The sequence below is a fragment of the Glossina fuscipes genome, unplaced genomic scaffold (assembly GCF_014805625.2).
Source record: "Glossina fuscipes isolate IAEA_lab_2018 unplaced genomic scaffold, Yale_Gfus_2 1, whole genome shotgun sequence".
Lineage (NCBI taxonomy): Eukaryota > Metazoa > Arthropoda > Insecta > Diptera > Glossinidae > Glossina > Glossina fuscipes.
This window is the reverse complement of record NW_023998415.1, coordinates 16,543,714-16,565,536: the sequence shown is the minus strand read 5'-3', so window position 1 is coordinate 16,565,536 and position 21,823 is coordinate 16,543,714. Positions and strand designations below refer to the sequence as shown.

The 21,823-nt window shown below is 33.7% G+C and overlaps 3 protein-coding genes across 6 annotated transcripts; 1 reads left to right on the top strand and 2 right to left on the bottom strand.

Moving 5' to 3' along the window:
- Positions 1 to 78: 78 nt before the first annotated feature.
- Positions 79 to 3,748, bottom strand: LOC119632269 (transcription factor 25). The gene is made up of 9 exons (XM_038025093.1): positions 3,512 to 3,748; positions 3,187 to 3,360; positions 2,940 to 3,127; positions 2,561 to 2,877; positions 2,095 to 2,502; positions 1,885 to 2,026; positions 1,501 to 1,824; positions 1,186 to 1,439; positions 79 to 754 (listed from the first exon to the last, which is right to left on the bottom strand). Exons 1-9 carry the CDS (start codon positions 3,650 to 3,652, stop codon positions 576 to 578), a joined length of 2,127 nt encoding a protein of 708 aa, XP_037881021.1. The 5' UTR covers positions 3,653 to 3,748; the 3' UTR covers positions 79 to 575.
- A 1,343-nt stretch (positions 3,749 to 5,091) lies between these two features.
- Positions 5,092 to 10,730, top strand: LOC119631763 (FACT complex subunit spt16). Of its 4 annotated transcripts, none has more exons than XM_038024254.1 (9): positions 5,092 to 5,374; positions 5,652 to 5,915; positions 5,977 to 6,276; positions 6,349 to 7,526; positions 7,598 to 8,464; positions 8,528 to 8,799; positions 8,987 to 9,131; positions 9,861 to 9,995; positions 10,146 to 10,730. In XM_038024254.1, exons 1-9 carry the CDS (start codon positions 5,306 to 5,308, stop codon positions 10,339 to 10,341), a joined length of 3,426 nt encoding a protein of 1,141 aa, XP_037880182.1. In that variant the 5' UTR covers positions 5,092 to 5,305; the 3' UTR covers positions 10,342 to 10,730. The 4 variants fall into 4 exon arrangements, with proteins under 4 accessions (XP_037880182.1, XP_037880180.1, XP_037880184.1 ...); XM_038024252.1 differs by having other exon boundaries at positions 5,093 to 5,374; positions 10,143 to 10,729; XM_038024256.1 differs by lacking the exon at positions 9,861 to 9,995 and having other exon boundaries at positions 5,093 to 5,374; positions 10,146 to 10,729.
- A 4,343-nt stretch (positions 10,731 to 15,073) lies between these two features.
- LOC119631959 (protein PFC0760c) lies at positions 15,074 to 16,819 on the bottom strand. Its single transcript, XM_038024599.1, has 2 exons — positions 16,618 to 16,819; positions 15,074 to 16,529 (listed from the first exon to the last, which is right to left on the bottom strand). The coding sequence occupies exons 1-2, from the start codon at positions 16,670 to 16,672 to the stop codon at positions 15,079 to 15,081; spliced, it is 1,506 nt and encodes a 501-aa protein (XP_037880527.1). The 5' UTR covers positions 16,673 to 16,819; the 3' UTR covers positions 15,074 to 15,078.
- Positions 16,820 to 21,823: the final 5,004 nt, after the last annotated feature.

Below are 21,823 nucleotides of genomic sequence, written 5' to 3'. Positions count from 1 at the left end.
TATTATTTAATAATAGATCATTAAATTTATATATTCCAAAAAATTGGCGAATTTTCATTTGCATTTTTTTTTTTTTGTTTTTTTTTATTATAAAACTAAAAAGTATATATTTAATAAAAATTATTATGCAGCAAACTCGAATATGATAAATTCCCTCTCCACACAAAAAAGCTTGTAACAATTTAAGTGTTTTTTTTTTTTTTAGTACATTCATTTATATAATATTTCATTTAAATGAGATTTCTCAACAATCTCAAATTAACAAATTATGGTGTACATTTTATATGTATGTGTAAGAGCTTTATATGCATATATATGCACATATATATACATATATATATATATATATCAAAGGAATCTCTGTAAGATAAACCAACTAAAAGTGAGTGTTGAATGTAAGTTTCGACGATAATTATAAGTTGTGTGTGTAATATATTTAAATTTTTACGTTTTCTATTATTTATCTGCTTTATTTGTTTTATCGTTTGGAAATCTTCAAGTGCAAAATGAAATTTTTGAGAGTACTAAAAGCCATTAATTTAATTTAAATTTAATTTGATTATATGACTGTTCATTCAATCAAAGTAGTCGCTGGTGTCTTCCTCAGTCGTCCCATTTTCATCATTTTCTCCAGGCTGCATATGTTCAGCGATACGAAAATTTTGCAGAAAATCACGCATAGCTTCAACAATATTGGTCAATGATTGCGTTATCTCCCGATAAGAAGCACCAGCTTCGGTACCTTCAGCAGCACCTTAATAAAAATTACAATAATTAAGATAGAATAAAAAGTACATTCGCCTTCAAACGCGTCTTAAGTAATCAATTATAAATGGCGACGTGCCAAAGGGCCGTTCGGGATTATTTCATGTCATCTTTTATATATTACCCACAAGTTCCCAGCATTTAAAATTTCATAATATTTTATATTTTAAAATATTGTGAGAGTGCATCCATATTGAGTTTTGCTCGGATTTGGTTTAAGTCTACGTGAATTTTTTTTACACAAATTTGTTAATTATAAATGGATATCGCTCCCGCTGTGCCATTAAGACTATACGTTGTGTGTGGATAATATAGATAGTTTTGAGGCGAAAAGAAGAATTAAGGGACGATCATGACAAGTAGTGATCACAAAAGAGATCATGCGGTTGCCGTCATACGATATTGCAATTAGGCCCTTACCTTCAACAGCGGCATGCTCTAAATTCATATTAAGTGCCTGGAGATGGCGGTCAACTTCAGCAAATTCATCTTCCACTGCTACCGCCGCTCCCACTGCACCTACCCGTCCAGCTGCCTGCTCTACGACGTCAGCAGCAGCGTTTTGTTGTTGCTGGGGCGGCGTATTAGCCAAGTTGAAAGATGGCAATAGCGATTGAAAGAACATGGAAACGGAACGATTTGTAGCTGTAGTCGGACTACTAGATGAAGATTTTCTATAGAATAATTCCTTAAAATCAATTTATTTTACAACATTAACTTTAAAGATTCAAATACCTCTCATAGAAATTGACAGAGTCTAAGGGTGGCAATGGATCATATGTCATAATTGCCTCCTTTTCTTTGGCAACAAAAGGCGCCAAAGGTACTTTTTCTTTAAAGTCAGACAATACAACATGCCTAAGTATAGGTCGCGGTGGGTGAACATAACGGGTAACCCTTTTTTGACAATACTCACGAATGACCTCATCTTTAGCTTCAATGCGATCAAGGGCATTATTTACATTACGTTCCAGCCAATGAAGTATATTATTTTGACGCCATACTATTTTAGCTCGACATATGTAAAGGCAAACCAATTGATGCAAAGCAGGAGGTTGGCTAGAAAAATATTATAGAAATTATCTATCGTTGTCTCTTTTATTGTCCTTTGATACCTACTTGCCCGATACGTCTGAATTGAAGTACGGATTTGTTACTACTCGTTGATCGGTCTGCACGGAGAGTTCATCCAATAAAGGACGCAAAACGCCAGGAAACATCAGCAAAGCGTATTGTAAAGCCTCATCAGCACTTTCACTCTCTACATATGTAAAAAAAAAAAAAAAATTGAAATATTTCAAAATTTTATTAACAAATGTCATCTATTACCGCCTTGTTGACAGAACAAAGACAAGGCGTAGGAGTACGCCATGTTTGGTAGCTGGGATAGATTACGTGCAGCATCATACTTCTCATAGAAATTAATAAGCCAATTATATTGCTTGCTGCGTAAAGCATAATAATCTATAATCAAAATCATGGCTAAAGGGTCCACATCTGGGTTAAGGCTTAAGATTAGTTTGGAAATTTCAAAAGCAGTGCGACAACAAGCGCGCGCCTCAAGATATTGAGCATGTTTAAACAAAACCACAAAGAATGCGCGATTTTCTTGACGTCTGTAGTCTAGACGACAATTGCCGCTAGTGAGACTGAAGCTGGGATGCAAAGAAGATTCTAGCAACCAAACAGCTCTTTCAATAAGCTCTGCAGCTAATGAAAAATCCTCAGTCATTTTACCTGAAATTACGAATCATTTAACATTTTCCGGTTTCGAGAATCGTCAAAACACACTTACATAATTCGCTTAATTGTATCAAAGAGTCTACATGATAGGGGCATCGTCTGATTAAATTGATTTGAAAATCAGAATCCGTGCGCTCCAAAGCCGACAAAAATAAGTTTTGTACACTTTGATAATATTGACTATGTTCAAAAGCAAACCAATGGGCTTTGTCGCCTTCACCAATAATACTTGATTGGCTGGTAGTGGCATGTTCCGGTGCTTGCGTGGGTTTCATAGCTACTATGTTTTTAATAATTGGCGGCCAAGATTCTTTAGCGGTTACCATATAAGTTGATTTTAAAGTCAATTTTTGACGACCGCGTTTATTTCTAATGATTAAAGACTTTTAGCACCTTTTTTGTCTTTGGTTAATTTAAAAAAAAATCCTTACTCTATTTTTACTACCCTTTTGCCAAATGTACGTCGCATTTCATTTTGTGGGTTGAGATTTTTTAATTCTACAGACAATAATGATTTATCTATAGCAATCCGTGAAGTATTTAATTTTGGATTCTGGATAGTTGCATCACACACTTTATTAAGCAAAGGATCCATTTCATTAATATATTTATCAGTGAACTGAAACGTTAAGAAAATTATTAATTTTACGAATCCCGCCGAATGCTCCACAATTTTACCTCATTGTCTTCACTACTTATATGATTTCCGCTATGTTTAGCCTTCTTCCTGCGCTTCTTTTTTTTCTTTTTAGAAGTCACCATTCCATCGGGCAAACTGGCAGCCGCGGAAGCATGCTCCGTTTCGTTGTCATCCTCTTTGACCTCACTTTCCGATAAACTTTGCTGATTTAACTTATGATGTTGTTTGTGTAATAATGTGAAAGAAAAAAAATAACGGCAAACATATGCTGATAATTAACCTACTTATTGGAAATTTGTATGTACACCATGAATATATATATATATATTAAAGGGTACATAACATCCTGTCTGTTTGACTTACCAAATCAAAAAAGTTTTTATTTTTTCCTTTGCCTCTGGTATCTGGTTCTTCTTCCTCTTCGCTTGCTTGGCCATCATCCTCATTATTTGGCTGAAATTCCAAATCGTCACCTTGTAATTTTTTCAGAACTCTGGACGACATTCTGACCGTTCACACGAATTTATCTTTATTTTATATTAGAATTTCATAAATTTTTTTCTACTAAGACTTTTGCTAATTACAGGGTTTCCCACTAAACCATTAGCAAACGACAATACAGTCTACACAGAGATGTCAGCTTTTAAAACCAAAAACGGAATAACACCTTTTACATAAATACACGATCTCAAATGAAGGCATCAATTAAAATATCGCGTCTAAATTACACTGAAAAAACTACATTGTTCTAGTTAATTAATTAATATCAGATTTTTGTCGTAGATAAATTAAAGTGGAATTTTCCACTTTACTTATCTCAGTGAAATGAAATTAAAAGCGAAAAAAGAAGAGAAATGCACTTAACACAGGAAAATTTAATAAAAAATTAGTGTATAAGTATATAACAATATATATACACATTCCTTTTTGTTTTTGGCTACTATATTACCATTGTATGTACCATTGTAGACCAATGTAAACTGAGAACACATCTGTTCTCAAGAGCAAAAAAAAAAACATGTATATTGCCTATATTTCTTAAGCTAAAACTGATAATATGAAACTAAAATCTGTCTTATATCCCAAAGGCGAATTTTCAATTTCTATAGCAAAATGGAAGATATCGATTACATTCACCCATTTATCGTATAAAAATGTCGTTTTTCGTTTAAATTTTTTCATACGATAAAGATGGCGGGCATAACCTAAGAATTCGTCATTTAATTAATAACAATCGGTTGTGAATGTGCATGAAGAAAAACAATAAATATTTGCTTTGTTATAAAATTTTAACAGAGAATTTCGAATACTTACTTAATAAAATAACAGCAAAGGATGCAAAACGAATAGTTTAGCTTAGATTGTTACAAATTTGTTCAGATATATCATATATACATCTATATATACATCTGTTCCATTCAATTGTTCCGTTTCTGTTTAGTTTGAGTTTAAAATCTCTTTCCACTTGTGTTCCAAACCGCTTATTGATATTTGTATATCGATGATAAATGAAAACGGATTTATGCTATTGCCAACGTTACACAACTCAAAGCTTTTTCATCTTTAATTTTGGCGCTTAGACGATTTGCTATAATTTCTCTGGTGAAAAATTGGGAAAAAGAGTGATTAAAGTTAAAGTTCATTTCCACTCAGCAACTCAAAAAGAAAAAAGTTTAAAATATATATATATATATATATTATAAATAAATTGAATATTGAAGAATTATATTATTTTTAATTGAATCAGTTCATTAGTCTAAAAGTAAAATAATAATAATAATAATAATTGAATTTGAATCATACTGAGCACAGTTGTAAGCGCTTAAAAGCATAATTTTAATTTTTCTAACAGTGGTTGTGACACGTTTTTGCAACCCTGCTCTGCACGCTGTTTCTGCATTTCTCATTTTCACTGTTGTTCTTGTTCTTTGGCTTTCTGTTCACGAAAGAAGCATTTATTTAATTTTACGCTAAATTTGTCTGCTGCGGAGTTATTTCTTGGTCACACGGGTGTGATTAAAAGAATTTCATATTATTTACTGCATTTCAAACCAAATATTTACGACTTAAAGGCAAATTTAATATTTTTTTCTTTTTGAAAATTGAAGAAAACACGCAAAGGCATTGTGAGCAATATTGTTCAGTCAAAAGGACATCATGTCAAATATAGTACTGGACAAGGAGAATTTTTTACGAAGAATAAAACGCCTTTATGACGAATGGAAGGTAAATAAAGTCGAAGCTTGACATGATTAACAATAATAATTTTAATGTTTTTCCGACAAGATGCTTTTATGCCATTAGTTTCTCCTGGCTGGCTCTTAGCTATAATTTAGATAAGATAGGCTTAACATATAATGGTTTACGTATTTTAACTTTGTATACGAATTTTTAAGCCGCTCTGATTTGCAGAGAGTACGGCATGCTGTAAAATGCAATTAGAAGATTTTATTGTCTGTTCTGACAGTTAATACTTCTCAATTCATTAATATTTACTTGATAGGAAGGTACCATAGCGCATGATGATTCATTAAAGAAAGTAGATTGTATTATGTCAGCAGTGGGCGCCGATGAGGATGTCGTCTATTCCAAATCGACTGCTTTACAGAGTTGGCTATTGGGTTACGAACTTACCGACACAATTTCCGTATTTTCGCAAGATGGCATTTACTTCCTAACCAGTAAAAAGAAAATTGAATTTCTTAAACAAGTTCAAAATTCAAAATCGGATGGTGTGCCCGAAATAAAACTGCTAGTGCGTGATCGTGTAAGTATTGATTATTCAGTATACATTTTAACATTGAAAGCAATCCAATTGATGTTTTCAGAACGATAAAGATGTTGCCAATTTTGAGAAACTTGTCAACATTATGAAATCTTCTAAAGGCGGCAAAGTGTTAGGTGTATTTGCAAAAGACGGTTTTCCTGGTGAATTCTGCAAAAGTTGGAAAAATGTCCTGAAAACAGCGGCTTTTGAGCAAGTTGACATAAGTGGAGCGGTTGCTTACTTAATGTGCCCGAAGGACGAATCAGAAATAAATAACATTAGAAAAGCATCACTGGTGTCGGTGGACTTGTTCAATAAATATTTAAAAGACCAAATTATGGAAATAATAGATTCAGATAAGGTTAGTTTTCTCTAAAACTTAACGTTAAAATTTGATTCAAAAATATTATCTATATTTTAAATGTTACTTTAGAAAGTCAAACATTTGAAACTTTCGGAAGGTGTGGAGGCTGCTTTATCCGACAAGAAATACGTGTCCGGTGTAGATAGTTCACTTCTTGAAATGTGTTATCCAGCTATTATACAATCGGGTGGAAATTATTCGTTAAAGTTCTCTGCCATGAATGATAAAAACATTTTACATTTTGGCGCCATTGTTTGCTCTCTAGGCACCCGCTATAGATCTTATTGCTCGAATATTTCGCGCACTTTCCTAGTTAATCCCACCGATGAAATGCAAGATAATTACAATTTTCTAGTTAACGTGCAAGAGGAAATTTTGAAAATGTTAAAACCAGGAAGCAAACTTAGCGAAATCTATGATCATACCTTGGAGTACGTAAAAAAGGAGAAACCAAAATTGCTTGATAACCTAACGAAAAACTTCGGCTTTGCTCTTGGCATTGAATTTCGTGAGAATAGCATTATTATAGGCCCGAAATGTCAGGCTGAAGTCAAAAAGAATATGGTTTTCAACGTGACTGTGGGCATAGCGAATCTTACTAATCCAGATGCATCAGAAAAAGAGGGTAAAATTTACGCCCTTTTAGTGGGTGATACGGTATTGGTAGGTGATCAATCGCCAGCTAGCATTATGACACCGTCGAAAAAGAAAATAAAAAATGTCGGAATATTTATCACAGATAGTGAAGAAGATGATGACGGCGACGAAAAGGCAAAGCCTAAAGAAGATAAAGGTTCCGAGATTCTAGGACGCAGTAAACGCAATGCGGTGCTAGAAAATAAATTACGTACCGAAACGAATACGGAGGACAAACGCAAACAACATCAAAAGGAACTTGCACGAATATTAAATGAAAAAGCGCGTGAACGTTTGTCTAAACAGGGAGACGCTAAGGAAGTCGAGAAAGTACGTAAAAACACAGCTTCATACAAATCCATCAGCCAAATGCCAAGAGAACCGGAAGTTAAAGAACTGAAATTATATGTAGACAAGAAATATGAAACGGTTATAATGCCTATATTTGGCATACCTGTTCCCTTTCACATATCTACAATTAAAAATATCTCACAATCCGTGGAGGGTGAGTACACCTATTTGCGCATCAATTTCTTCCATCCAGGTGCCAGTATGGGTCGTAATGAAGGCGGTTCGTTTCCTCATCCAGAAGCTACATTTGTAAAGGAAGTGTAAGTTCTCATCAAAAAAAAAAAAAAAAGCGGTGATTAAGTAAATGAGTTCGTTTTTAATTCCTTTCCAGAACCTACCGGAGCTCAAATGTTAAAGAGCACGGCGAAACATCTGCTCCGTGTTCTAATCTTAACAATGCTTTTCGCCTTATTAAAGAAGTTCAGAAACGTTTTAAAACGCGCGAAGCTGAAGAACGCGAAAAGGAAGATCTCGTTAAACAGGATACCTTAATATTATCACAAAACAAGGGTAATCCTAAACTAAAAGATTTATACATACGCCCCAATATTGTAACGAAACGAATGACTGGTAGCTTAGAGGCTCACACTAATGGTTTTCGTTACATATCTGTGCGTGGTGATAAAGTGGATATATTGTACAATAATATTAAAAGCGCCTTCTTTCAACCGTGTGATGGTGAAATGATTATTTTGTTACACTTTCACCTCAAACATGCAATTATGTTTGGCAAAAAGAAACACGTTGATGTTCAGTTTTATACGGAGGTTGGAGAGATCACAACGGATTTAGGTAAACATCAGCATATGCATGAACGTGATGATTTAGCCGCCGAACAAGCGGAACGTGAATTGCGCCACAAACTGAAGACTGCTTTTAAAAGTTTCTGCGAGAAGGTGGAAGCGATGACCAAACAACAAGTAGAATTTGATACACCATTCCGTGAGTTAGGTTTTCCTGGAGCACCATTCCGTAGTACGGTTACCCTACAACCCACCTCTGGCAGTTTGGTAAATCTTACCGAATGGCCGCCATTTGTTATAACATTGGATGATGTAGAGTTGGTGCATTTCGAACGTGTTCAATTCCATTTACGTAACTTTGATATGGTTTTTGTGTTTAAGGATTACAATAAAAAGGTAGCTATGGTTAATGCAATACCTATGAATTTATTGGATCACGTTAAGGAGTGGCTGAAGTAAGTATAAATTTTATTTAAAAAAAAAAAAAAGAACAGTTTCTAATTGAAAACTTTGTTCAGTTCTTGCGATATACGTTATACAGAAGGCATACAGTCCTTGAATTGGGCAAAAATAATGAAAACCATTATTGATGATCCGGAAGGCTTTTTCGAACAAGGCGGCTGGTCTTTCTTGGATCCAGAATCTGGTAGTGAGGAAGAAGACGAATCGGCAGAGTCCGAAGACGATGAAGCATACGAACCAACAGATATTGAATCCGATATAGAATCAGACGAAGATGATTCCGAATATTCTGAAGCGTCTGAAGATGAAAGTGATGAGGAGAGTGATGGTATGTTGATTGCATATTAAAATTTATCGTTAAGGATTTTTCTGTTGACAAACGAGAAACGGTAAATTTTTATTGATGAAGAGAAGTCGTTCTCACTTATACATAAAGCAGAAAAATAAATTAGAGCTAAGATATATATTGAAATGAACCGATTCGGATATTTATAATATCTATATGCATATTGTAGAACTTGGCTCGGACGAAGAATCTGGCAAGGATTGGTCTGATTTAGAGCGTGAGGCAGCCGAAGAAGATCGCAATCACGATTACAACGCTGAAAATAAACAAAATGGCAAACATCAAGCGAAACATTCGAAAAGTTCAAAGCATAGGTATGTAAAAATTTTATAAATCCCGTTATTTATTGTATCGAATAACATATTCTTTTCCATGTATCACGTCTTTATTATATTCCCCACAAAAAATATATGAGACTTGTTAAATGATTGTAACGTAAAACAAACGAGTAGGATATCCCTATATATCCATATACAGCCTAAACATGTCTATCGGTCTTCCTTGATGCTTATCAAAATTTAAATTATGATTTAACTTTTAGTTTTTCCTCCTCTTCCTCGTCCGGTCGATCTATAAATTTACACATAATTACTACTTACCTATTCCTAAATGATATTTTTGGTGTGCGTAATAATAGCTTTATTACGTAAGTCTGCTGTTTCTCGACTGCGTTATGTCAATGGTGTGATAATTTAAACGCGAGCATTTCTAATAATTTGAGTATGTGATATTCAGAAGATTGAGTTGACATATGTCGCCATAGTTCTCTGTAAGCTACGCTGCCATATATTGTCATTCATGCGTTTACCACTTACCAAGGAATCATATGTGCATATATGAAAAAAAAAAAAAAAAAGAAAACGAGTGGTGGATATTAAAAGGTTCGGTTTAAATCGAATGTAATTTCTTTTTTGTTTGTGCTTCCTATTTATGTTTTGCTTTATGTTTGAAATCCACTCAAAATTCATTTAATAATTTTTTTTCAATAAATTGAAGAATTGAATGTGTCTATATATTTCTTATTTGGTTGTTATCCGCTACAGTCGTAGAGATCGAGCGGTACAAGAACAAAATCGAAAGAAACATCAAAAATCTTCTCATACATTGAATTCCGCCAGCACTTCAGCGTTAATGAAGTCGTCAAAACATACAAATTCCACTACCAATTCAACGCATAGGTTGGTTTGTACTGTTGTTTTGTATGTTTCTTTTTTTCTTTCTACTTTCTCGTGTTATATCACCATCAAAGAATTAAAAATATTATATTTATAATTCCCTTTTAAAAAAAAAAAAATGAAAAAAAAAATATCCTTCTCATCTTTTAGTAGCTCGATGAAATCGTCTCATAGGGATAAACATAGCGATCGTAGCCGTGACAAGCACAACTCCTCTTCATCGCACAAGGATAAAGGCAAGGATCGCAGCCACGACAAGGGTCGCCATCATAGCAGCAGCGGCCATAAACGTTCACGAGACGACAGTCGAGATAATGATCGCCACAAATCAAAAAAATCACGACATTAATTATAAAATACAGAATACAACCAACCCAACCATCATCTATGCATCCATACATAAATACATAACACATAAATAATTGCATATTCCTTTTTTAATATTATAATTTTCTTTTTCTTTTTTTATATATGTTTAACTCCTGTCATTCGTCTTATGATAACATAAAACTTCCATTACCTTAACTTTAGGGATATCCATCAGACTTTAGACAGTTATTAGCCTTATAAGCGTGTATTTATTGGAAAGCAAAAGAAACGGCTTTCAAATTGTAAGATTTCCCTAATTATTTTCATGTTAACTTTCTCTGTTCAATCGTCAAGCACTCTCGACTTATTATTGAAAAAAAATATCTGCAAATTAAAAAAATAAATGAAAAGGGAATGGATAAATACATTAACATTTTTTAAAACTATGAAATAAATATGCTTTATACATGAAAATTAAGAATAAACACGGAATAAGTTGAAATCATGAAAACTTACCTAGTGGTGAGACGTTTTTTTTTTTCTCTTCATATCTCGTGCGTGAAAGGTTATTCGTGCAACAAATCGTCTTATATATAGATATACATACGCATTCGAGTGCACTCGAACGGTAACTGTCAAATGAAATAATACATTATTAATTATGCTTATGCGATCAGCAGCAGATCGATCAACAACGTTTTCATTCAAAAAACAACAGCACGCAGCAATGGACCATTGCCTACCATTAATTACCCCTACACTGCGCTATAGTTATTCATATAATGACTTCTCAAGCTAAGGCGTTATATGAATCTATCTCAACGATTTCTGGGTATTGCATATATCATAGTGGGTGTCATTAGCAATTTTCTATTATGCCTTCAAAAACGCTTTCTCGAAGTTATTAAGTAACTCTTGTTCGCAAAAGTAGGCGAGCAGGTGAGATAGAGTTTACTTTGGTCGCAGCTGTAGTGAGTACACACCGATTGGATACACAGATCCAACTGCGGCCACTTCCCTATATCATTTCCTTTCTTCACTTCTTCTCTCCGGTCATGAATAGGATGCATCCCCGGAGTCACTGATCATTAAAAAAAAAAAAAAAAAACTTGAATGTGTGCTACTTACCCAATCATCTTGGTTAGGGCTTTGAATAAACGCTTGATAAATTGGTCGCTTGGATAAATCGCACATAACGCGCATATATCGCTATGCACACATCCGCAGAAACTTAAGAGTAATAATTGCTGATGAAATTAAATAGAATTTTTCGTATTGTAGTTCGGTCGTCGTGAACGTTGAAATAAATAAATATTCGATCCAAAGTCCGTAATATTCATTTAGTATGCAATTTTTTGATCGGTTTTTGTTGAGATATAATAAAAATTTCTAATACAGGGCGGTCCATTTCCAGCGGTTATAAAAATGGGCAAATTCACTACGATTCATATTTTGCCCTGAAATCTTTCGGTTTTTTTTTTTTTTTTTTTAATGTGACCAACAACTTTTCTTGTCCACTTTCGTTATCATGAATTAATTTGAAAAGTCATTGTATGAATGAGGTCGTAACCCACTGTAATGTTTTAATGATTTTTCTTGTTTTTGCTTTCACACCCATCACCGAAGGATGAGAGGTGTATTCATTTTCTCATAATGTTGTTACAACATCCCAAAAAAAAAAAAAAAATTTCAGAGCTCCTATAAATTATCTATATTTTCGATCGGCACGAAAGTCTTTATTCTGAAATTGATGAAGCCATGTCTGTCTATCTGCGCGCCTGTGTGTGGTGTATGTTGCTGGCAATCTCTTGGTTTGCAAAAATGAAGATATCGACTTCATATTTGGTAGAAACATTGGCAATTGTGTGTGTACGCTGATTGGCATTGAAAATGGGCCAAGTTGATCGGTAGCACACGGTAACAGTAAAGCGTACACTGAACGTAATTCTGTTCGGGGGTTTTTGCTCATTACTCACAAATTGTGTTAGACAGAAGGCTGAAATTTTCCACATTCACTTTGTGCACAACCATACTAATTATGTGCAAAGAATGTCGGCCATGCCCACACTAAATTTTAAACGATTAAATTTTCTTCCGTTTTATTTATTTATTTATTTTTTTTGATGTTTTATGCTGTGACTGACTAATCGTGAGGTAAGCAAGACGGCATTTTTAAAATTATTTTATATATTATTTGTTGCGTAGTAAAATATAAGTTGGGTGGACATCATGACTTGATGGATTAATTTTTTTTTTAACAATACCATCAATATGGGTATGGGTATCAAATAAAGGGACTTGAAGAGCAGAAAGCGATAAGCTAAGGATGTTCTTAATTCTTAATTAATTGTGATGGGCGTGTTGTGGAGTTTTTTTCTCTTAACAATACCAGCGACATGATTATCAAATAAAAGTACTTGAAGCGTACAAAGCGACAATCTAAGCGTGTTCATTCTAAATTTATTGTGGTAGACGTTACGATATGCTGGATAAATTTAGTGAATAAAAAAGGTGTAAAATAAATTTTATTTAATTCACTTTTTTTGTAATCATATATGAAAGCATGGGTGATGGATATTCGAGATTCGATCTCACTTAAACATAACTTTCTTATTTATTTATTTATTTATTTATTTTTTTTTTTTTCTTGGAAAAAGAACAGCATTTTCAAGTTAAAAGAAGCAAAAATTTTACATTATTAATAGCGATAAGAGAAGTCCTAATTAACCCTTACGGGATACCGAGTAAAGTTTTTAAAGTATCTTGTCGAAGCTTTACGTAACAGTATGACTTATCTAACTGAAGTAATTACGAACAAGTTTTTTTTTCGTGAATTTTGAATCAGTCCAACAAAGCGCGCAAGCGCGGATAGGAAGCGTTTTATTCGAAGGAAATTGTTATATCATTTGTCGAATATAACGAAATCATTAGTGCGGGATGTATCAATGGCCCCGTTAAAGTAAATTGTTGTGAAATGATAAATGTATTCCTTTAATCATATATATAATAATTTTCTGTATATAGGTTCTCCTAATTTCATAAATCCATAAACCCGGCGATATGAATATACCTTAAAGAACGTTAGAGAGCTAATAGGTAAAAACAGAGAGACGTTTACTTACCTATATACTCATAGAGCATCGTACCTACCGAGGCGCAATTAACATTTTCTCATTATGGAGGTAAATGCTCGCAAAAAAAAAAAATTGAGATCAGCAATTCTCTCAAGTTCGTATTGGTAAAGGCGAAGTTACCTTGAAAACGATATAATATCGTTGAATGTTTCTTATTTTCGTATAGTCTACAATGTTTGTTTTTTTTGCTGCTCGAGCAAGACTATCGTAGTCTTGGACTCGAAAATTTACTGAGACATATATCGCTTTTACAAATGGTTTTATCGTATGATTAATAATGCACGGGTTCTATTTAATGAAAATTGATTTTATTCAGCTATCGTATTACGTTTACTCATAGGTTGCTGTGTCGTAAGATTCTAGACTAAGCGAATCTAATGCTGGTATCCATCTCCGTCATTCAAATTCAGTTGAGCAATAACCCGCTACTCCTGCTTCTATCTTTCAAAAAATTTAAGTTAAATTCGCCTTATGATGAACTTTTGATGAAATATTTTATTAAGTGTAGCGGTCTATGAACTCATCCTACCATGCTTTAAATTACCATCTTCTATACGCTGGATTTTCATAGCTTTTGCTTATCGCAAGCATGTATCGTAGGCGTAGCAAACCGTGCTGCTCTTCTGTCGAAATTTTGCATAGTCTTCTAAAAGTTTGGTACGCAATTCGAGAATAATATCTCGTATGAATTGGAAATAATCGTTTGTCACTTGCATTTTGTGAACGCGGTTAAGTGCTAATCTAATTTTATCCACGATCATTGATTAACCGTATTTCCGCATTTTATTAGGCATTTGCAGACACTTTTTTACTTGAAAAAAAAAAAAAATATATATATATATATATTAGTCAATATAGTTTCAATTATTTTCTGGAATATTATCGGCAACATGGCATGATATAAAGTCGAAAGAACTTATGGCAGCGATTCACCCACCGACCCATTTCCGCACTTCTTCACGCAATTTGGGGCCTCGCATGCCAGCCATGCTATGTTGCACCGCTCAGAAGAAGTGGTCATCAGGGAGCGCCATATCTGGTGGTGTCGCAGAACTTTCCATCCGAGCTGCAATAGTTTATCTCGGACAACTCTTGCAACAAGTAGCCGAAATATGTTAGTTTCACTCAATTCCTGTGGCCACTTCTACACCCTTGAAACCAAAAACGATAATTGGGATTGATGGAGCAGCGTCGCCGTAATCCTCTGAACCTGTTTGGTGAGCTTCGGCAGCAGATTTCTTCTAATAAACAGTAAAAGTTATGTATTTGGAAGAAGAAGAAGAATTTAGTGAGCTCGACGGTTAGTATCGGCGTATGTTGAACGGAAAACTCTTATTTTACGTAGAGGAAGATCAAAACCATCGTTATGTACACTGGTATTTCCCACTTCCATATCATTTTTACCTGTACAAGTAGCTGATTAAAATTTTTGCAAATACCTAATATTAAGAAGAAATTAAAAGAAAGAAAACAAAAAAAACTGTATATACATATATGTTACAAAAAGTATTTATTAAATTTTTATTTATTCTTATTTTTGTGGAATTTTTCCGTGCTTACGTGTGCGTGTGTGTGTGTGTGTGCTTGTTTGTTTGTTTTTAGTAAAAAGATATCATTAAATAAATTCTACTTTAATGCTGGTTTCAGTTTTCATTAATTTTCGAGCCGCTGGCACTATGACGCTTCCTTATGAGTTTATGTTGATTTATTAGCGATCCATTCGCGTTAATTTCATCATTGCCATTAACATTGTTAATCTTTTTGATGCCGCCAAATGGACGCTTAACATCGAACATATTTCGCGTTCTATTGATGGGGAAACGCATCTTATTTTTCAGCCATTTTACGAATGCTCGCTCATTCTCATGCATTTTGCGAACTTCCGCTTCAGTGGTTTTTAATGTTTGCTGCAAGAGCGAACGATGTTTATGTTGCAATTTACGCTCACGTTCTATTAGCTGCTCACGTGACAAACCGTATTCGGAGAGATAGCCGGTGTACTTAGGTAATCTCTGCTGAGTGTGTTTATATTCGCAGCATACTTTATAATGGAGTTTTAAGTCAGTGACTTCGGGTGGCGGTTTAATATGCTTACTTGATTTGTGCTTCGACGTACGAATTGGAGAAGTGTTCGTTGTACGCCGAAACGGGAAATGTCTACCAAATGATAATTTATTTTGCCCATTATTATGGGTTTGCTGTAAAGAACACTCAGTTGTGGTCAATGAAGTCTGATCACAATTGTTATAGCTATCAGGTATATAAGAAGCTACAATTATAGAAAGTTGATCGTCATCGTCATCGTTCTCATCGTTCTCGTCGTTATTATCGTTAATATTTTGCATAAAAAATTTCTCTGAACTGTTATTAGTTTGAGGATTCGGTTTTACAAATTCATCATCTTCGCTTTCCTCCTCGCAAACTGACTCATTACAATTATAATCGTCATTATCATTATTATCTACATTGTCTCTATCGTCGATATCGTTCGATATTAAAAGATTCGTTAGACTTTCGTTATCGAATTCGTTGTCATCGCAATCGAAAGTGATTTGTTTTAAAATCTTCTTTTGAAATGACGACGAACTTTTGGGTCGTGGTGTAGTTTCGCTTTGCTCCGAGTTGTTATCGTTTTCTATATCCATGACAATGATTTCTTCACAAATTTCATCAACTATAACATCCTCAGGGGATTTTTTTAATTCTTTAGTAGTCTCATCGAAAATCTCGATAAGATTTTCGGTTAATTCGACAGATTGAGTTATGCTATCTATCGTTGGAATTGATTCGTCTGTCAGTTCTTCTTCTTGGTGAGATTCTTCTACAATAACTTCTAATTTGCTAAGACAATTGTTTTCATTCGATTCCTCGATTAATTTATCTAAAAGTTGCTCCGTACTAATTGTTCCGTCTTGCGGTTCATATTCTTCTAAATTGGCCGCGAAGCTCACCTTACGATTTATGGCCAAATTGTTGATAACATTTTCATTATTCTCTTCGCCATTCGCCAATGCAAGATTCTCATGTGCAAATAGTTCCTTGTTTGCTTCTTTAATTTTCTCCACGATATTGTATTCGTTAACTGGTTTCAAAACTATAATTAATTTCAGAAAGCTATGAATTATTATTATTATTTTTGTTATTTTTTTTATTTTGCTTTGTATACATTTTCTTCAACTTACAATAAATCTCGGAATCATCATCTGATTCACGTTCTGTTTCGTCGATATTTGCCATTACATCTATATTTGGAAATTCTGTTTACACAATCTAACCGCCAAACGTCGCCTCAAATTAAAATGACCTAAAAGTATGCTTCAAATTGTTTCTTTGTTACACATCAATCTATGGAAAGCACAAAGTAAATTTCCTTTCGAATGTAATTCTGTTTTTTTTTTTTTTTTTTTTTTTTTTATATTTGAAAGTTTATCGTGTTACAAATTCATTTGTTTTTAGAAAAACTTTTTCTTATTACTTCACGAACTATTCCAATCAATATTTATATAGTTATTAAGAATTGTTTTTCGCCAGCACAGGCGACACAGGATGAAACTAAAGCTAAGCTACGTTTGTTTATTTGATAAACACGTATGCGTGTGTGTGTGTGTGTGTGTGTGTGGGTGTAAATGCAAATGCAAATATTTACTCGAAAATTTTGTCGTTTTGAAAATGAATGTAAGAGTATTTAAGAAATAACATAACCGTACTGAAAACATCTTGAATGGCATTATGTCTTGCATAGCCTCACTGTCTGCTCTCTAAGGCAACCGTGATACGGTTAATGTTTGATCGATGTCATCTAAATAAATTCACTGAAACTTTATTATATCTCCGTAGGTGAAAATGCACATGTACACGAAATAAATATTGCATACATATTTATATACATATTTATTTACTTACATATATAGATATATATATAGATATATATATATATATATATATAAATATAAGTTTGTTACTCCGTTTACAATATCCGCATCAATGTATTAAAAGCTATTACTCTTAAATATACTGATTTTCGATCAGGCCGATCTGGGCCTTTTCTTTCGTTTTATTGTCTCTTTTTTTTTTTTTTCATAATGGCTTTGAAGTTTTCTTTAGTTGAAGGTTTTGAAATTTGAAATAAAGGCTGTTTGCTATTCGACGCATATACAGGCAACTATCCTATAACACGAAATCCTATCCTGTCCACGAAAAGAAAATTGCGGCAATCGCCTTATAATGTGATACTTGTACAACAGGATAGCAGTATTTTTGTTGGTCTTTTGAAAGTTTTCATTGGTTATGCAACCTTTTTTTCTATGCAACAAAAGTTTTCTATGTATGCATTGCATGTTAATTGGGGAAATAAATGGAATTTTTTAATTAACATGCATATGTTTGTAGACATTTGCATCTGATCTGGAACGTTATTCCTCATCGCTGTAGTAGCCAAGTTTTCGGTTAACAAACGATTTTGAAATTTTAGAAATTACTTCTACCGTATTATAAAAGAGTTACGTGTACTCTTCTCATATTCAGTTCATAAAAAGTATCCCGTAGATTTTATTAAACAAAAATATATACAAGCTATCGTTACAATTTTCTTCTACAAATTGGTGACACTCTCTTGGGCTATTTCTATGACATTTGAGGAAAATCTGTTACTCGGTGCATTTTTGTTAATAATAATTCTGCGATTCTTGTAATGAGAGCGTTACAAGCAGCATAATCAAGTTTCTCGTTTTCAATTGCCCAGAGATGTCCATCAAAACGTCAGTCATATGAACGATAGGATTAGGGATTAAAAGGCCCCAAGCAATCGAAGAAATTAGTAATGGAGATTTCGATTAAAAAGTCGACACGTTTTTTTCGTCTACTCATCCGTAATCTTCGGAGTAATCTTAGTTATTTTTCCATTTTTCTGATAAGCTATTGCGCCATCATTGCAAAAGTCTTAAGAAGAAAAACGGGACCAAGTGATTTCTTAAAGCATTTTCGAAATCAGCAGTTCTGAAGCGAGTAAAACAAACGGCTGTCTGGTGGCACAAGGGACGTGTCAAGTCTTCCCAGTTAAGCTCTTTTAATTTTTCTTCAGTGTGCCTGGTTTAGCATCCTGTGGATAATGAAATCAGTGGAGCACGTCAAGCTGCATGACATGGGTTTGTCATCATTTCTGCAGCCTTATTCATCTTGAGTCATCATTTTTTTTGCATAGCTCACTTTTCAGTGCCTGCTATTACCAATCTCATCAAAAGAAAAAAGAAAAAAAAAGAAGAAAACATGACATATGGACCCAGAGATGGAATGTACCTTTGAATAAATTCATCGAGATTTTATCCAAAGTCGTAACCAAAGTGATTGTGCAAGCATTGTACTCAATTATTATGACATTTTACAGTTTCCCAAATTTAACTTTTGTTTGAGAGAAAAATGTTGAAAGAATTGTAAAAACTTCAGCAAATTCCTTTTCTTATTTTTATACCCTACGCACCTTTTGGCCCATGGCACATGGCGTCCAGTCGTATGTAACGCTAAGAAGCCCTTAAGATAGATCCACATTTTATTATGCTGATCTGAATCGATGAAACCTCACTAATCCGTCTGTTCGTTCTTTTTGTGTTCAGTCCAAAGGTCGACATTTTAGGGTTTTTTTTTTTTTTTGAATTTTGGCACGTTGAAGTGTTTTGGCCCAAAAACGAATCCTATTGAAAATAGTGATCCGTTCGGATCACTTTTCCGATCATTGCCCCTATGACCCAACCTTTTTCGAATAAGGTTGTTATATGAAAGAAAAACGTCATGTTCAAAATTTCTCGACAAAAGTCACAGGATAATTAGTACTTTGGCATTCTAAATCGATGTAAAAATTTTGAATCGGCGTCCATGTATAATAGTTCCTATGAAAACTGAAACTTCGTATGGCAAACAGGTCTTATTTTTAATACTTTGTGACGAAAGTTGATCTATAATAATAACTTGACATAAAAATAGCTGTGGCAAATCTGGACTACGTCGATCTATTTTTTTTTGTTGAGACACTCCGCCACTCTTGTGTAACGGGACAACTCATTATATTAATATAGTCGAAAGGTTAGAGAAACGCACGTGTCATTGCAAAACTGGTTAATTCGGCTGTAATGGGACGGAAGACTCCGAAAACGGGTACACTCAAGAAATACAGGCACGGAGACAGGCACCTTTGCATAACCGGAGGTTGTGACAGATAAACGCACGTGTCATTGCAAAACTAGTAAGTTCCGCAGCAAAGGGATGGTTTCACTGTTCTTCCAACAAACACCCAAGAAATACAGGCGCAGAGATCCTTATGAGGAGGCAAACGAACGATTGAAGCTTCCTTACCCGATGAACTGAAGTTATTCTACGCCCTGCCTTACCTACGATCTCCTTCGGCCTATAATTTGGTGTGGGTGTGTGCGTGTGTGTGTGTGTGAAAGAAAGTAGTAAGAAACGTCTCTTTCGTTCGCTTCACATGCTACACTCTCTTTTTACACGTGCTCGACCATTATATAGGACTATACTTTATTTGATGCAGATAAGCAATTTATTTTGCTTATATATATATATATATATATATATATATATATGAAAATAAAAGGAATTTAATGACATTTACTATTTTATAGATAAATTAAAGGAAAAGTATTCATGAACGTTGTCGAACGAATGCAAATAACGTCGGAAGAGGTTGAGGTTAGATTTACAAGTATCCGCCTGAGTGGCCGAGTAGGCAAGAGTCTCGACTTTCAACTCAATGGTCGTGGGTTCAAATCTCAAGTGTCGTAGAGTTTTTAATAAAACCGAAAGCCTTAGATGCTAGCGCATTAAGACTTTAGTCTTAGAATTTATTCTTTGGATCTAAATTTATAATAATAATAACAATAATAATAATAATAATAATAAATAGATTTAGAAGCCGATAGAAAATAAACTAAGGAATGTCTGATTGATACCATCAACTAAAGTGATAATTCTTCCCTGTTTCCTGTGCTTTGGCGAGTCTTTTATAAATACATTGCATATGTGGCAAACAGTGAATAGAAATGAAGGCGGTCTTAAAGGGTAGCGGGTGTAGCGAGCATTTGGAGGCAAATATGACAGATCGTTGTTCCGGTTCGTGACTTTGTTAAATGCATCGCGTTTCATCGTAAAGTGAACAAGGCCGGCAGGAAGGCAGGATGGCTGGCTGAGTGGCATCGACGCATCGATAAATTTGAGAAGAAACAAATGATGATTTCAAAATTTATTTAGTGTTTATTTAATTATTATTTTTTTTTTTATAAATTTTTTAAGTGAAATTTAAAAATGATGGAGATCATTTGGCACACAATGAATGAGCTTTTATTTAAATACATGTTTGCATGTTTTATAAATCGAGTCGAATCATTTGAACCTACTTCAACAGCAGCTTCAACACTTGTTGCTTCAAAAATGTATTCATTTTTTCTCCTTGACTCCATTAAATATTAATTATTATTTTTATTTTTTTTGTATTTGTTTTTGTATTTGTATTTGTTTTTTGTTTTTTGTTTTTATTCATGTATTTGTTTTTCAATATATTTTTTGTTAGTTGATTGATATTCAAAAGGTTATTAAACCTTTTTATTGCTCTTTCAGTTTACTTGATTTTTCTTTCTACGCTATGCTTATTATGGTTGTCGATAATTTCATTTGTGTGTTGATTGCTTTTGTTTTCAAGTTGTTTTTTTTTATTTAATTCGTGCAGTTTCGTTTCTTTTTCTTTTGATTATTTTTCTTCATTTGAATTAACTTTAATTATATTTAATAAACACTTTCTTATTTTGTACACTTCGTAATTAAATATTAATTAAGCCTTGAATTGTGTGTTTAAATAATTTAGCAGAGTCTCATATACATATATTGTAACTAGCATTTTATATATATATATATATATTCAGATCTAGAGTTTTGAATGTGTGTCTATTTATATAAAAATGAAAAATTATTTTATTATTTTTTTAAAGCTATTTTTAAAAAATAAAATGTTTAGTTGCTCGCTTTTATAGTTTAACTTTAAGTTTACGTTTTTTTTTGCTTTTTTTTTGTTTTTTTTTTTTTTCTTTGCTTTATTCTCTTTTCTTTCTTTTTCTCTCTTTTAAATGGGATTAAATTTCAAGGGACGGTTTAGTTTTCTAATGTGTTGCAACAATTTATTGAAATTTTTATATTAATTAGAATGTGAGTAACATTGAATACCCACCCACCCACCACTTTAAAAGAAAAATTATGTGAAGGCCTGGGAGGGGAGTGAGACAGAATCAATTCCGATTTTCGATGCTCAACTACATCTGTTCGACTTTCGTAGCTACCGGAGTGTATATTGCATTGCATTTACCCACACTTTCTCGCTGAACAAGACTATAT

Excerpts from the sequence above, each read along its gene's own strand:
- LOC119632269 (XM_038025093.1), bottom strand. The coding sequence starts at position 3,652 with ATGTCGTCCAGAGTTCTGAAAAAATTACAAGGTGACGATTTGGAATTT. Across the intron at positions 2,027-2,094 it reads TTTGTTCTGTCAACAAGGCG|AGAGTGAAAGTGCTGATGAG; the intron begins GTAATAGATGAC and ends TTACATATGTAG. Across the intron at positions 755-1,185 it reads AGAGCATGCCGCTGTTGAAG|GTGCTGCTGAAGGTACCGAA; the intron begins GTAAGGGCCTAA and ends ATTTTTATTAAG.
- LOC119631763 (XM_038024252.1), top strand. The coding sequence starts at position 5,306 with ATGTCAAATATAGTACTGGACAAGGAGAATTTTTTACGAAGAATAAAA. Across the intron at positions 5,375-5,651 it reads GCCTTTATGACGAATGGAAG|GAAGGTACCATAGCGCATGA; the intron begins GTAAATAAAGTC and ends TTTACTTGATAG. Across the intron at positions 8,465-8,527 it reads CACGTTAAGGAGTGGCTGAA|TTCTTGCGATATACGTTATA; the intron begins GTAAGTATAAAT and ends AACTTTGTTCAG.
- LOC119631959 (XM_038024599.1), bottom strand. The coding sequence starts at position 16,672 with ATGGCAAATATCGACGAAACAGAACGTGAATCAGATGATGATTCCGAG. Across the intron at positions 16,530-16,617 it reads TGATGATTCCGAGATTTATT|TTTTGAAACCAGTTAACGAA; the intron begins GTAAGTTGAAGA and ends AATTAATTATAG.